Source organism: Typopeltis vanoorti, chromosome 5 (genome assembly GCF_054136105.1).
Source record: "Typopeltis vanoorti isolate ZY-2024b chromosome 5, IOZ_Tvanoo_1.0, whole genome shotgun sequence".
Classification (NCBI taxonomy): domain Eukaryota; kingdom Metazoa; phylum Arthropoda; class Arachnida; order Uropygi; family Thelyphonidae; genus Typopeltis; species Typopeltis vanoorti.
In genome coordinates, this window is record NC_143553.1 from 41311643 (window position 1) to 41327147 (window position 15505).

General features: G+C 33.2%; 1 protein-coding gene across 1 annotated transcript in view; it reads right to left on the reverse strand.

Annotated features, from left to right (window-relative positions):
• Positions 1-15505, reverse strand: part of LOC150106336 (uncharacterized) — a 580415-nt gene that overhangs the window by 98686 nt on the left and 466224 nt on the right. The window contains 2 exon segments of the mRNA XM_090393088.1: positions 8394-8656; positions 14992-15127. Coding sequence (XP_090249214.1) covers positions 8394-8656; positions 14992-15127 — 399 coding nt within the window.

The window sequence follows — 15505 nt, forward strand, 5'->3', positions numbered from 1 at the left end:
TTTTCATGATCTGATTTTATCAGATCATGAAAATTTGTCAGGTCTCCAATAACATTAAATCTTAGTTCTGTGTATATGTCTTCTAAGGCATTATTAATTCATCAATCCAGCAGGATACTTGTCTTTTAACCTAGAATCCCCCCCCCCCCACCATTGCACAATTGTTTTGGTAACCTTTCCCATCCCATTCTGGTGATGACCATATACCTCTGAATCAAAAATCCCCATAATAAGAATAATATGTGTTGAATGATTTGAAATTCTAATTTATTTCACAGAAAATAATAATTATGCTAATTCAAATATGAATTAGCATAATCTAAATCTACGTACTTTGTAATTATATAACCATGTAAACACAAAAATGTAATGACTCTTTTTTTAAGGTTACACGGTGATCAGCATTCATATTTAGAATTTAGGGACACAAAACACACGTGTTGAAATGATTATTTTACTTATTATTAATAAAATAACAATTCCTTAGCCACCTGAAGAAACAACACAAACGTATCCAATTCACCACTGAAATAGAAAAAAAAAACTCTCTTCCTTTCCTAGACACACACACACACACCTCAGGCTGTCTCTCCTTCTCAGTCTACTGCAAACCTACACACAAGCCAGTACATACACAAAAATTCTTACCACAGCCCAACACAAAAACTAGATGTCATAAGCACCCTTAACACAGAGCTCAAACTATTTGTTCAAATGAGCAAGCTCTAAACCAGGAATATGAGATCATCAACAATACATTTATAAAAATTGGATACAGTAAAAAACTATTCATAAGATCCTCCACAGAGACACAACTAAAAACAAAAAAGATTTCAAAAATGGCATTGCCATTCCTTATGTTAGAGACATTTCAGAAAAAATAGACAGATACTCACTACACAAATACAACATCAAAACCACTGACAAAATTAAGACACCTACTCAGTTCTTACAAAGATCCTCTTTCACACCTAGCCCACTCAGGGGTTTACAAAATACAATGCACATGTAACTTACCATACATAGGGGAAAAACAGGGTGAACCATCCTAATTAGGAAGGACGAACACAAATGACACATTAAATGCATCCATTTTGGAAAAATGATGTATTTAATCAAACCGGCCTTTCAGACTATGCACTCCAGGCATACCACATAATTGATTGGAAAGGTACCAAGTCCCTACACCGCACTTAAACCTGCTTCGAGAGAAAATTTAAAGAAGCGTGTGAAACGCTCAAACACAATCCTAACCTGAACAAAAATGATGATCTAACCATTCCAAGAATGTGGAGGACCCATTTGCAACCAATTATAGCAACCCGAACTGTACCAAGTCCTGAAGAAAAGCTTAGCATGGGAGGACTTTAGCAGAGTTTATTGTTTTGTTTTTTTCACCCACTAGAGGTCAGGCTAAGTAAAAGATCAATTAACAGCATAGATTCAATTTACCTTTGTAGAGTGCAAGAGCATGCAGCTTGTTTTCGTATACACATTTACTTTTCTGATGATGACCTCAATACAGGGGTCAAAATGTCAATTGTTATTTTATTAATAATAAGTAAAATAATAATTTCAACACGTGCGTTTTGTGTCCCTAAATTCATAAATATTAACATAAAAATGTAACAAATTATAAAAAAACATTTACAAATTAGAATAATTTTTTACGTGGTTCAAAATATTAGAATATTCCTCAATAAATCATAAACTCAACAGTTTATAGCTAAGGAAATGAAATGTTCTCAACCAAGTGCAAGTAGAGTATTGAGACAGCATTCTAATACCAGAGTTTTCAAAATAATTGCTGCAATAGTGGTCAAAAAGTAATAACTGTATTAAGAGATGAGAGGAGAGTGAAGAATATCATGAAGAGAAACTGCATCTAAAGTGCAAGGTATTTTCACAGGAGAGAGACGGAACTAGGTGTGAATTGTCTAAATCTATGATGTTGAGACAACTTCACAAATTAGTTTTAAATCACATGTGCCTAAGACAAAGCTACTTTTGACTTCCAAGCAAAAGGCAGCTAGAGTGCAACAGTGCAAGCAAAGACTGTTGTAGGGTCAAGAGGGCTGGGAAAAGGTGCTTTTTAGCAATGAAAATGTTTTGTGTGTTTCATGGTAATAGTGATATGTGATTGTAATCTTAAGCAAGAAGCATCTGATAAAGAATGCATGAAACGTTCAGTGAAATTTTCAACCTTTGACTGTAATTTTTGTGCATTTATTTTCACATTATTCTAATATTTTGAACCACGTTAAAAATTATTCTAATTTTTGGAATGTTTCAAAAAACATGACTGCAGAGGGTCCAGGTGGGCTTTATATTGTGAATGAAAGAGTCAGTTCCAAAGTGTACTAAAAAAAATTTTGAGCACTTTATGTTACTGGCATCAGAAGATTTATGTGATGGTGATTTCCTTTTTCAGCAAGATTCAGCTTGTCACACCTTCAAGACCAATGACTCAAAGAAAGGCAAATCAGTTTAATTCCTTGGCTGGCAAACTCACCAAATTTAAACCCCATTGAGAATTTGTGGAGAATTATGAAGAAACATCTTCAAGAAGTTGCTCCAAGTGACAAAAATGAACTTGTTTCTAGTCTGCAGACCATATGGGCATGTTGTGATAAAATAGACTGTGAACCTCTAGTAAATAATATGCGCAACCATTTACAAAAAAAAGTCATAAAAGCTAAGGGGAATGCAACAAAGTACTAATTATCACGTTGTTTCCCTTTGACTGTAATTTTTCTGTATTTATTTTCACATTATTCTAATATTTCGAACTACGTTAAAAATTATTCTAATTTTTTTTGAATGTTTTCAAATAACAGTTTTCATATAATTTATATTACATTTTTATATGTTTACATGGAGATATATATATATATATATATATATGGGAGGTGTACAAGTGATATAAAAACAAGAATAGCGATGGGAAGATATGCTTTTAATAGAAAATGGAATTTATTCAGAAGTAAAATGGATAGAAATTTAAAGAAAATACTAATAAAATGTTATGTGTGGAATGTTGCCCTCTATGCAGCTGAAACCTGGACAATGAAGAAAAAAGAAATTAAAATTTTGGAAAGCTTTGAGATGTGGATTTGGAGAAGGATGGAAAAAAATAAAATGGACAGATAAAATAAATAATGAAGAGGTCTTAAAAAGAGGAAGAAAGGAATCTGTTAAAAAAGATAAAAAGAAGAAAAGGTAAATTGGATTGGACATATCCTGAGAGGAAATGGAATAATCAGAGATGCCGTTGAAGGTAAAATAGAAGGAAAAAGACGTAGAGGAAGAGCGAGGAAAACAATGCTAGGTGACATGCTGAATGGAGACAGATACACGACCTTTAAATAGAAGGCTCAGAACAGAAGAAAGTGGAAGGAAAGTTTTTGCTACTAAAAGAAGAACCTGCTCAATTGCAGAATACATACAAAGATGGTTATAAAATCTGCAAAGTATATAGATTTAGATGATGCTAATTCAAGCTCTTCAATTCTAAGTTCTTTCTTATATCTTCAATTTTTAATAAATACGATTGTAAGACTGTTTCCATCATTCACTTCTCTAATTTTTCTCATAACTAATATTTGTGATCTTCAAATAAAGTTTTATTTCTAAGCCAACCTTAAAAACTTAACTTACAAGATAAAATTGGTTTAACCACCTTACCGGCCATTAAAGATCAAATACGCATCCTCAAAAGCTTCGTATCCATCATAAATTTCAATGTAATATCAATGGTATTACAATTTTAATATGCACTTCGCATCCATAGAAATGTGGACATATATATACATCCTGGCTGGTAGTGTGGTTAAACATCATCTTATACATGGCTAGTTAAGTGTTAGCTAATTTCCCTCTTATTCAGTATAAAGATATTCAACTAATTCACAGCATACCAGCTTTGCTTATTCTATTATCTATTTTCACATCTAATTAGCTGAAATGCTTTTTATGTTCTCCTATGAGATGCATTTGATGATTTCCATGTTACTGCACATTTTCATAGTTTGTCTTTTTATTGATTTTCCCATTAAATTTGGAATTATTCAATTTAGCTAAGCATACTGAAGACTTGTATAGATTTGTTTACGAGTAGAGCATCTGCATAAAAGAGCTGGATTTAAATCTCCACAATTCTAACATCACGTTTAATTCACTTTCCTTTATAATGTGAGCTACATAGATGAATGCAGTGCAGATAGTTTACACTCTGGTATTACATCCAATTTTACCTCAAATATCGTACTATACCTGCTGACTTACAACTTAACAGACAATGTACTTTCTTGATATAGTGTCCTGTTTACTATCCCCTCCCCCCAACACATGTAGCATTGTGAACCACTTTTCTATTGGTACCCTGTTGTATGCCTCCTTTTACCATAACTATAGAACTTAGAGATCATTCTGATATTCCAGTGACTGAACAATTAAGCAATCATGAGAATAAAACTAATTACTCATATTCCATAATTAATTCTCTACTATATTTCTTAAAGTGACAATCTGACAATCCTATATAAGCTAATTCCAGTTAGTTCTAAGGTTCTCTTCCATAATTTTTCCTAATCTCTTCTCAAGTATTAAATTATTATATGAACCACTGAGCATAATTATGCTGCAAATCTCCCACTCAGCATTATTCCACTTTTTTTTATTTTAATATATGTCACTATGAGAGCTCTACTTTAATCACATAGAATTAAACTTTCTGAACTATGCAGAATAGCCACTGTAAAACCTTAGTTTACACATTTGAGCATTTCTGATTGAATGACATCTATTTCAGTTGACCAACCACATTTCCGACTACATCTTCTTTCTCCTCCAACGCCAAAATATTTCCTAATTATTATAAAATTAGGAAATTAATTATTACTAATAAAAGTAATAATTACCTTTATTGATTAATATTAATTTATTAAATTATAAAAATAAAAAATCTTTAGAATCAAATTACCATTCAATCTCATCAGCATCAATCCTTTCTAGAACGATAAACTCAAATAGTTATTCTTAATATCTAACACATCTGAGTTTGGTATAAATGAATGAAAGCAGTAAGACCACCAATTACATGGTCAGTCTTTTGAAAATGAGTTATCAGCATTCATTTTTATAAGTTTTACATTATGTGATTGTGGATGAATATTTATCCTTAAGATTTGCAAGTATTGCTGGGATAACACAAATCTATGTAATTACACTTAACCTTTTATGGAGAGCTTGAATAAATAATGATCATACTTTCTAAATAGGTGAGTTGAAATTCCACTGCGACATAGAAGGTTGTGACCCACTTTACATGTAGATGATCTTTGTTCCAAGTGTGACATGATTACACCATTTATTAGTAATGCTTCTTATGTCACTCTCTCTCTCACACACACAAAGGTAGTTTGAAGTCTATTTTCATACATTATTTCTCAACATTATCTTCCTCACTCCTTTCATCCCTTTCAGTGCATTTTCTCCAGCACAATAAATTTTCAAAGCTGTCAGAGAAAAACTCTTCAAATATTTTTGGAGCATTTTCTCACCTCTGCTTTGAATTGTTTCAAGGGGTATCATTATTTTCAAACAGATATCCTGGATATTTATCTTCAATTTAGAAAAGTACCAGAATTTTTCAGTCTCCACACAATTTTTTTTAATTACTGTTGTCATTTTCAACATAAAATGTTGGTGAATGACACCTCTGCCCTCACAAAAGACAGTCATCAATGTACTTTCCAGCCAAAGATTGAGTTTTAAATTTTCTAGCCCTCAGTGAAGTAGGGGTAGTGATATTTCATACACTCAATGTCCATTTCAGGATCACTTATACCCATTTTTCATCTGCAGTCATTTTTTGAAGAAAAGCACTGCCTTCCTTTTTGGTAATACTGAATCAGTTGCTGACAAGTTTCCAGCATCCTTCCATTTCACTAATCAACTAATGTGACTAACCTTTTAAAGGTATGGTTTTTTTAAAATACTGTTTAGGTGGTAGAATTTTTAACAAAAGAGGGAGAATTGTTTGTGAGAGTGGCTAGTAGCTAGGCTAAATGTCTAGCAAGATTATATGTGGGATTGTTAATACTATCCACATTAGGGCATAAGGGTGTACCTTGTTTGTGATATCAGCAATAAGTTAATAAATAGTTATTTTCTTATCAGTCTGTGTTCTCATCTATACTGTTAAAATTAATCAAATGAACACATAAGCCTTCCCACAGGTCCTCTTTAAAGTGATTCCAAAAAATTTTATTTGGTACAGAAGAGTGCAATTAGACTGATCAATAACCAATATCTCACAAATGAAGATCCCTTTCATCGAGACATTCAATATCTGCTGCGTTCATTTTTCACATATATTTCCATGATCACTGTTCAGGAGAATATCCTCTAAATAAGACACATGTAGCAGCTAGTCATCATCCTCCACACAAAACATTTCTCTTACTCCTCTGTTATTCCCTCTGCCACTGTGCTTTGGAACAACCTCCTTTTATTCACTTCCTATAACAACCTAGAGGTCTTCAAATCTAATAGCAACAGTACTTATGTGTGACAAGCTTTCAAGTCTTCACAGTGAGATTAAGATAAGTGCATATATACTGTACATACAAGAAACTGTGTCTTGAACCATGTCTCATAATAAAAAGGAAAGTCAATTAATTTAAATGATTATGAAAAATAAAACAGTGAAATACAAACCTCAGAAAAACATTTATTTCTCTACATAATCTCTTTCAATATTTATATACCTGTCCCATCGCTTATCGGTCCTTCAAAAAACCAGCAGCATGGATTTTTTGTCTGTAGTGTCAACTAACTCCACATTTTCACCCTCTTGATCATTAAAATATACACCCCATTTAATGCATTCCACTTAAAAAAATGCGAGCATAAAGCAATACAAAGACTAAACAATTAAAACACAAATCTCTTTTATACAAAATCAAAAGTGGATATATTATGAATGTGAAAGTATATGGTGAATGTTGATGTGGATCAGCAGTTGGTTATGATTTGATTTTTTTTTTTTAATGGCACAAAGACATCAAAGGTCATACTGCACCAGGACACATGTTACAGCAGTACATATGGTAAATAGTTAGTAGGACAATCACAAACATTCATGCCTTTGATGGAATTTGAACCTGCAGCTTCTTCGCTGGAGAGCAGATATGCTAACTGCTCAGCCAACCAGGCCAGAGAAGCAGATGGATACAGAAATGGGCCCAAAAAGCTGAGTGGCTTGGCTGTGCAAAAAATTCAAGAATGTAACAGCATGTTTACTGACTGATTTTACATTTGTGTAAATGTTGCACATCAATTAGCAAAATCACTGAACTTAGCAACAATGATATTCTCTACATTTCTCAGAGCACACTAAGCAAAATTCATTGTTTGTACTATAGAACAACAATACAACTGTCTTTGTTAGTTTTTTTTTTTTTTTAAGTTAAAATAAGCATTTTTGAGAGTGACAAAATACTGTCAGTGAGCTCATGGTCATTGTGCTGAAACATGGGTGACTCAGCATTCAAAGAGTTAAATGATCTTCAAACTTGGAAAAAAGAAAAGCTTTAAAAAATGACAGTAAAACTTTTAGAAATGAACAAATGAAACAGAATAAACAATCAGAAGAAAAATCCTTGTGGGAGAGGAGGAGGAGAGGGGGGGGGAAAGCAACACTGTGGGAAAACCACAAATACTATGATAAAAGATAAAGTTTTTTTTTCTAGTTTTATTAATTTTCTATTAACTCCGAAAGTGTATTTCTAGAGTTCTGGCTACAGCCAGCTTTTGAGCTGGAAGATTAATGGTGTCAGAGTAATCTACTTTTCAGAAAACATAACTCAAACAGCTAAATAATTATTAACCCACCTCATAATATTCATAGCTATACAACTAAGTTCCAAAGAAAACAGGATAAAGAACAGACAGGAGAAATGTATTCAGGTGTAATAATTATTTAGCTGTCTAAACACTCAGATTATCAACTTTTAATGCAGATTCTATAATATATAAAGACAAAGCCCTTTGGTTGGAAAGACCTGAGTTTGATTCCCATCCCATGAGGAACCTTTACCTGGTCGCTTTCGACTAAAGGTGAGTTAGCCGGTCTCATATGGAGGTGTTTTTTTTGTCCCTCAGAACAGGCAAACTGGCCCGTGAACACGCACGGGTCTACAGTCATAAAATACATATTTAATCCTTCAACTAGGAGGGCTCAACCAGCCCTAAGGAACAGTGGAGGAATGGGGGGGGGGCCATATGAATAAATAAATAAAATTAAATAAAATAATAGAAATTGACTTCAAACCACTGTAGTAGTGGGGTTTAGATTCACTGAATCTTAATAACAGAAATACACTCCCTACCTTGAACTTTTATTTTCTTCTCTTGCTTTCAGCTGTGCTTGAGTAATATAAGTTGTATGCTGAAAGGGCTGATAACCATAAAGACTGAAACTAGGTTCTTGTTTATGTTGTGAAGATGTTCCACTTACTGTAGGAGAACTGACAACCGGACTAGCAGTTACAGACTTGGTGTGTTGTACACTCACACTTGTCGTGGGATGAGGAGATGACCTAGCTAAAGAATATACTTCTGCTTTTGCTTGACTGTTTCCTTGTCGAGAAGACTGAAAACAAGACAACATTCATTAAGTTTGCCAAGTGATTTTGTGATTTGCTTTTTACAATTATAAATAAGAACTCTAAATATTAATCCATATTAGCACAAAAAATAAAATTATTTAACAATCTTAAACAACAAAATGTAAATTAAATATTTTTCACTTTTCCTGCTATTTTATCAAAGATAAAAGTTTTCTTAAAGAGCACATATCTTAACTAGAAAGCTATGTATCATTTAGTGATATTAATTAATCCTGTTATTTAGACAAATACCCACAATGTCTTCAATGTGAATTTTATTTAAAAGGCAAGATTAAGATACCTTGTTTTTGAAAGGTGCACATAAAAATACTTCCTTACTCAATAAAAAGGAAATAAATTATTTTTTGGGAAAGGATTGTACAAAAAACTGAGAGACTAACACAAACTTTCATTACTGATTTCTAATAGAATTTTCATCAAGTTTATTTAAGATCTTCAATTTATTTTTCTGTCATCTATGTGACAGAAAAGAAAATTACCTACTTGATCATATTATCCTATACTTTAGATTAGCTATTACTGGATAATCTGAAGAATAGCTGAGCGATAAGAATTTAAGGTTGTAGAGAAATATTTTAGGAGGGGTTTGTGTGTAATGCAAGATGTATCAATGAGAAGAAGAGAAATAGAGGAGCCTCTAGCCTGCTTGGCTGAATAGTTAGTATAGGCTATAGAGCAGGATTTCTAGACTGGGTTAAAAAAAAAAAAGCTTCATAAAGTTCAAGGCAGCGATTTAGTGATATCAATTGATGAAAATAAAGGCAGGATAGTAATTTTCCTACTTTATTCGAGGTTTCTATTGCTTTGGGATTCCTGATTTATGTTAGCTCATTTCAAGAGAGAATTTTTTGACTTGCATTGCATGCATTCTATGTAAGAACACACCAGATTTTTTAAGAAAGTGAGCTGAGGCAATCTGATCAGCATGGACAGATTTTAATTGAATGATACACCAGTATACAGTGGGTACTGCTTAAAGTGATAATACTATTTACAACAAAATCCACATCTGCCATGGTTTTTTCTTTTGAAATGCATTAAATAAAAAAAAAAAGTCAGATCCACGTGAACGTGACTTTTTTTCTTCCTTTTCACACAAGTGAAATTTGATAATGCCCAATAGAGACAAGCATATATTTGGAAATAGAGCAAAGCATCAAAAACCACAAAATAAATAATGATTAATCATATTATAAGATAAATATTAAATAAAAATGTATAATTATATTTTTCAAATATTTAACATTTTTTCACATTATTAAGCGATGGTCCAATTTTTGCATATTTATATATTTGTTATTCATTTCTGTTAGATTTTGTTTCAACTTGGTCAGAACGAAAGAATAAATCTTTAGTTCTTCATTGTATTTCGTGAAACATAATATATTTTGAGGCAGCAATAAAGTGAAAACAAACATCTTGTGGTCACATGTAATGTATGTTCCTTTCAGTCAACTGAAAGTGACATGCCATATGACGTGCCATGGTTTGACTCTGAAAATAATTCTCATCAGTAAGACTTGTAAAGTATGCCCAGGTCTCCATAAAGCCATTAAGATATGGGAGGAACCATTACTTCTTCTGGAAAAGAAACTGCTTAAGTGGTTTGCAGACAGACACAAAAAAGAAGGTGGTTTGGTAGAAATGATTTGCAAGAAAAGAATAAAATATTCTTGGAGTCATACATCACACAACACTTCAAAAGGTTGCACTCAGAGGACATACACACAGATGTGTGTTTTGAGAATTCTGGAACATACTGATAATACATTTACCCAGTTACGATGTACCCACAAAATGTGATACTAGTCCATCTGTTTCAAAAAGCAAAACTAATACAGTGAAAATGTTTCTGGATTTGAATGTGAAATTTCATACCATTAACCAAGAACAAGATCTAGATGAAAAGGGTGGGGACACATAACTGATATTACATGCTGGTTTAATGCCATAACTGGAAAAGATTATGTAAGAACCACGAGAATGTAAAGCTTATACAGAGCTCTCTTAAAAAAGAAAATGAAGTGATTTGCAGAAAGGTTTAAAAAGATAAATTTGTTGGCAGAAATGATCTGTGAGAAAGTACAAGCCATGTTTTATCATTTTGGAGGAGGGAAATGAAGATACATTCAAATTCAAAATGTTATGGGTGGTTTAGAGATATTAATTAGAGAATTGGGATTAAACCAACCATGAGTTGTGAGAAAACAGCATCAGCAGATAAACTGCAACTAAAAAAGTTCATAGGAAATTTTGAAGAATATGTCTATGAGGGAGGTCTGAAAGGGCACTCTTCTCCTTCGTTTTTGACAAGAAATTGGCTGCTGAGTTTAAACGCAGCCATACCAGCCTTGAAGATGATCCACGTGAAGGACATCCAAAAAGTGTAACAACACCAGAACTCATTGATCAAGTGTATGATATGGTATTGGATGACTGGCAAGTCAAAGTGCGTGAAATTGTCGAGACTATAGGCATTTCAAAAGAACATATAGGATGTTAGGTTCCATAGAAATGCACGTTATGAGAGACTCAGATCACATAGAAAAAGTAGAGTTATGTTCCGAAGTCTTTTTTTTTTTATCTTAATTATATAACTGTGTACTTAGACTTGAAGAGCAGTCAGTTTTAAAAACAAGTCTGGAGATCCTCTTGAACTGCATGTCTAAACTGGTTGCTTAATCTGTTTCTCTCTTACATCTTATTTTATTACATCTCTTACATTGTTTAACATCTTACAAGGACACGGTTTCGGTGAACGACACCGTCTTAGTAGAGCGGAGACGTTAGGATCATTGCGATTTTACAATGCAATTTCAGCTCACCATTCTTTCTTTGGTACATAAATTTCTCCATTTATTTTTTTCACTGCAAGTCATTCTATCAAGTAGTTTTTTTATACAGCTGTTGGAACCAAAAGTGTTGCCTGTATCCCTTGAAATGGATAAAATTGAGTATCGTGTTGTTATAAAATTTTTTGTAAAAGAAGTTTAATGCCAAAAGAAATTCATTTGAAGTTCATAAACGTTTATGGGCACTCTTCTCCTTCGTTTTCGACAAGAAATGGGCTGCAGAGTTTAAACGTGGCCGTACCAGCCTTGAAGATGATCCATATGAAGGATGTCCAAAAAGTGTAACAACACCAGAAATCATTGATCAAGTGAACGATATGGTATTGGATGACTGGCAAGACAAAGTGCGTGAAATTGCTGAGAGGCGTTTCAAAAGAATGTGTAGGATATATTTTGCATGAAGAATTGCAAGTGAAAATGGTTTGTGCAAGATGGGAGCTGCGCTTTCTCACAGCAGATCAAAAACGCACTCGCATGAAAATCTCTGAACAGTGCTTGGAGCGTTTTAACAAGAATAAAACTAAGTTTGTGTGTCAATTTATTACTAAGGATGAGACTTGGATTCACCATTACACACCAGAATTCAAACAGCAATCAAAACAGTAGACAGAAGCCGGTTGTTCAGTGCCAAAGAAGACAAGGTCAGTTCCATCAGCAGGAAAGGTCATTTGGGATGCTAAAGGCATTTTGTTTATTAATTATCTTGAAAAGGGTAAAACAATAACCGGGGAATATTATTCCGATCTTTTAACCAGACTACATGAAAAAATTCGTAAGAAAAGACCTGGTTTGCAGAAGAAAAAAAATCATCTTTCATCAGGACATTGCACCTGCTCATAAAGGTGATTTGGCAATGGGAAAATTAAGGGATCTACACTATGAATTGTTGGAACATCCATCCTATTCCCCAGATTTGACTCCCTCTGGCTTCTATCTCTTCCCAAAACTAAAACTCTTCCTTGCCGGTCAGCATTTCTCTTTGAATCAGAGGTGATTGCAGCTGTTGAAGCTTACTGAGAACCACTACAGGAACGGGATAATAGCGCTGGAGCATCACTATAATAAATGTATTAGTCTTAAGGGAGATTATGTTGAAAAATAAAAATAATTTTGAAATTATAAATTTGTTTTTTCATTGTTAGGCTAAGAACTTTTCAGAGGACCCTCGTACTTTCCCAACTGCTTGTTTTCAATGAAAATGACTGCTTCTGAAAAAAGATGCCCAAAAGAACAATGTTCATGTTGGAATGAAATGCATTGTGAGACTTCAAGATGAAGAAGCTACTCCTTATCTATAATTCAAAGAACCTGAAAAACTTTGAAGAATAAGTCTTCAATCCCAGAAAATTTTAAGAGTAGTAAATGAAAAGTGTAGATTAATATGTCCAAGATTGCGTGTGGTATTAGCAATGTCAGTATATCAATTTCTACAATCACAGATTCTGATCATCCCATTAAGCATGAATACTTAAATAGGATACTGACAATCTTAAAATTTCAATGCTAATAAAATTGAATTTGGTTTTAGTTCTTACAAAAAAAAAAAAAAAAAACCCTACTACTACTTATCTTACTTCCATTAACACCCAAATCTCTAGATAACATGAGATTTGTCATCTTCCAGACCCTGAATAGTCATACTTCAGTACCAGAGTTGAAACAATAATGTGTCCTTTGTTCATCAGAAAACATGGAAATCCTTTAAGAGATAAAAGTTTTCATAAGTGTCTTACCAAACAACACTTGAACACTCGTCTTGATTTTTACTTGGACTCAAATCTTAAACTTGACGAGTCCAAATCCAAATTTTGTACATGCTAACAACCAGAAAAAAAAATTGTATTTCATTGATTACTATTATTTGTAGTTCTTGTTTACTTTTACTAATAATGCTTTGTTTATCATCACATCTATATTCTAACACTACACATAATATTTAGATTTTAAAAATATCAAACCACTTAGAAAATTTTCGGCATTGAGTTCATGTTTTTAGACACACAAACGCTACAAGTTTCATAAGTCAGACTTACATCATCAAGGGTACTAACAAAAGTTATATACAAAAAAGACTAGAAACAATTAATTATGATAACTATATACTTAAGGAATTGACAGTGTACACTAGAAATATAAATTAAATCAACTTTAATATATACCTTCCGATATTTCGGCAACGTCACATTGCCATCTTCATGGGAACTTAAGATAAAGACATGTGCACATAAGTACCACATAACAGCAAATGAGAAACGAAGTGAGGAAGCTACTGTTTTCCTAAAGTCCTGATTGTGCTCCAAATTTGGGGCAGTCTCATGCATCCAAATTTGTTGAGGTTTGGCATGTTCCTAAGGGCTGAGGCTGATTCCATGAAGTCTTTCATATCTGAACTTGCTGTGGTGTATTACTGTGGCGAGTATCCAGAACAATTAATTACACATATCAGTTGTTATCAGAACTACATACAAACAGTATGTATGTAGGCCAGATGGTAAGGTCTAGGAAATTTCTCATGTTGGAAAACATAAAAGACATCGAAAAAAGAAGACAACATAAATCAGATTTGGAATCCCATACAACACAGACTATCAAGTAGTTTGGCAAGAAACAAAAATGCCATACATTGATCATAACTGTTTTACAAGAAAATATTCGATATGCTGCAGATCCCCACACAATGTAACAAATTCAAGGTTTAATCCTAAAGTTTGGTCTGCTTTCATTAAAAATCTAATTAACATGGACCTGGGATACAGTACATACACCATGTCACAGAATGTGACAGCAATAACTAGCTGTCAATAAGTCCAATAAGCTTATCCTTAAGTGTTCAGCGATGCATACAAAAGTGCGCCAAAAACAAAAGTTTATCAAAATGAGTATTAAAAAATTTTCCATCATGTTAATATTTATATCCATTAATATGACTGAACAGAAAAATACTTTGCATATTTTCAAAATCAAGTACTTGGAACTAAGAGCCTCTATAGCTCAGTTGGCATAGACAATATCTTGGTTGGCAAGAAATAGGTTTAAATCCCATCTAGGATAAAGGAAAAGGACTATGACTGAAGATGAGCTAAAATCTGGTGGTAAGGTTTGCTATCCTAAAAAAATCTCAGATTTTTTATTCCAGAAATGGCTAGACCACACAGATTTTGTTGGACACAGCAGACTATGTAGATAGTCTTAATGGGTCTATCTCAATATTAATTAGGTTAACATGAAGCAGCAGTTACTTGTTTATGTCTGGCCATTGAGACTAACACATTAAGGGGAATGTGAGGTGCCCAGAATATGCTCATGTCCTATTTAAAGTGCATTATTTCAATACAGTATTATTTGCAACACCGTCCATGAGAAGCTCTCGAGTTATTCTCAAATATTAATTAATAAATTACTGCTAACAAATATAAATATTTAAACAAATAAAATATATACTATACCTCTGAAGAACTAAAATTCTGATGGGGTAGTGAATGTGGCAAAGAAACAATAGGGTCATTCCTCTGCTGCTGAACAGCTGCTAACCACCTTTCATGATCTTGCCTCATACGAACAGCATCCATGGTAGCAGCAAATCTAAATGCATTTTAATAAGCAAGTTAGTAAAGTTGCAGTGTCATGCATACTAAACAACAAATGCTGACAAAAAGTGGACTGTAATGCATATAGCGAATCCATTATCTATGGGTTTGCTATCCGTGGTCAATTCCGGTCCAAAAATATTAAATGGAAAATTCCAGAAATAAACAATTTATAATTACATTGGCAAAGTGGATCTTTGATTCAACGTTCGCTAATAACCACGTAACACACACACAATAAACCACCTAACAGCCAACAATAATAGAATTTTGCAAAATGAACTGGTAACTATTCATTTCACAAAATGAATAGCAGCAATTAGATTTGTTTTGTCCATCCAAGATTTTTTTAATTTAAATCTTTTCAAAAAAA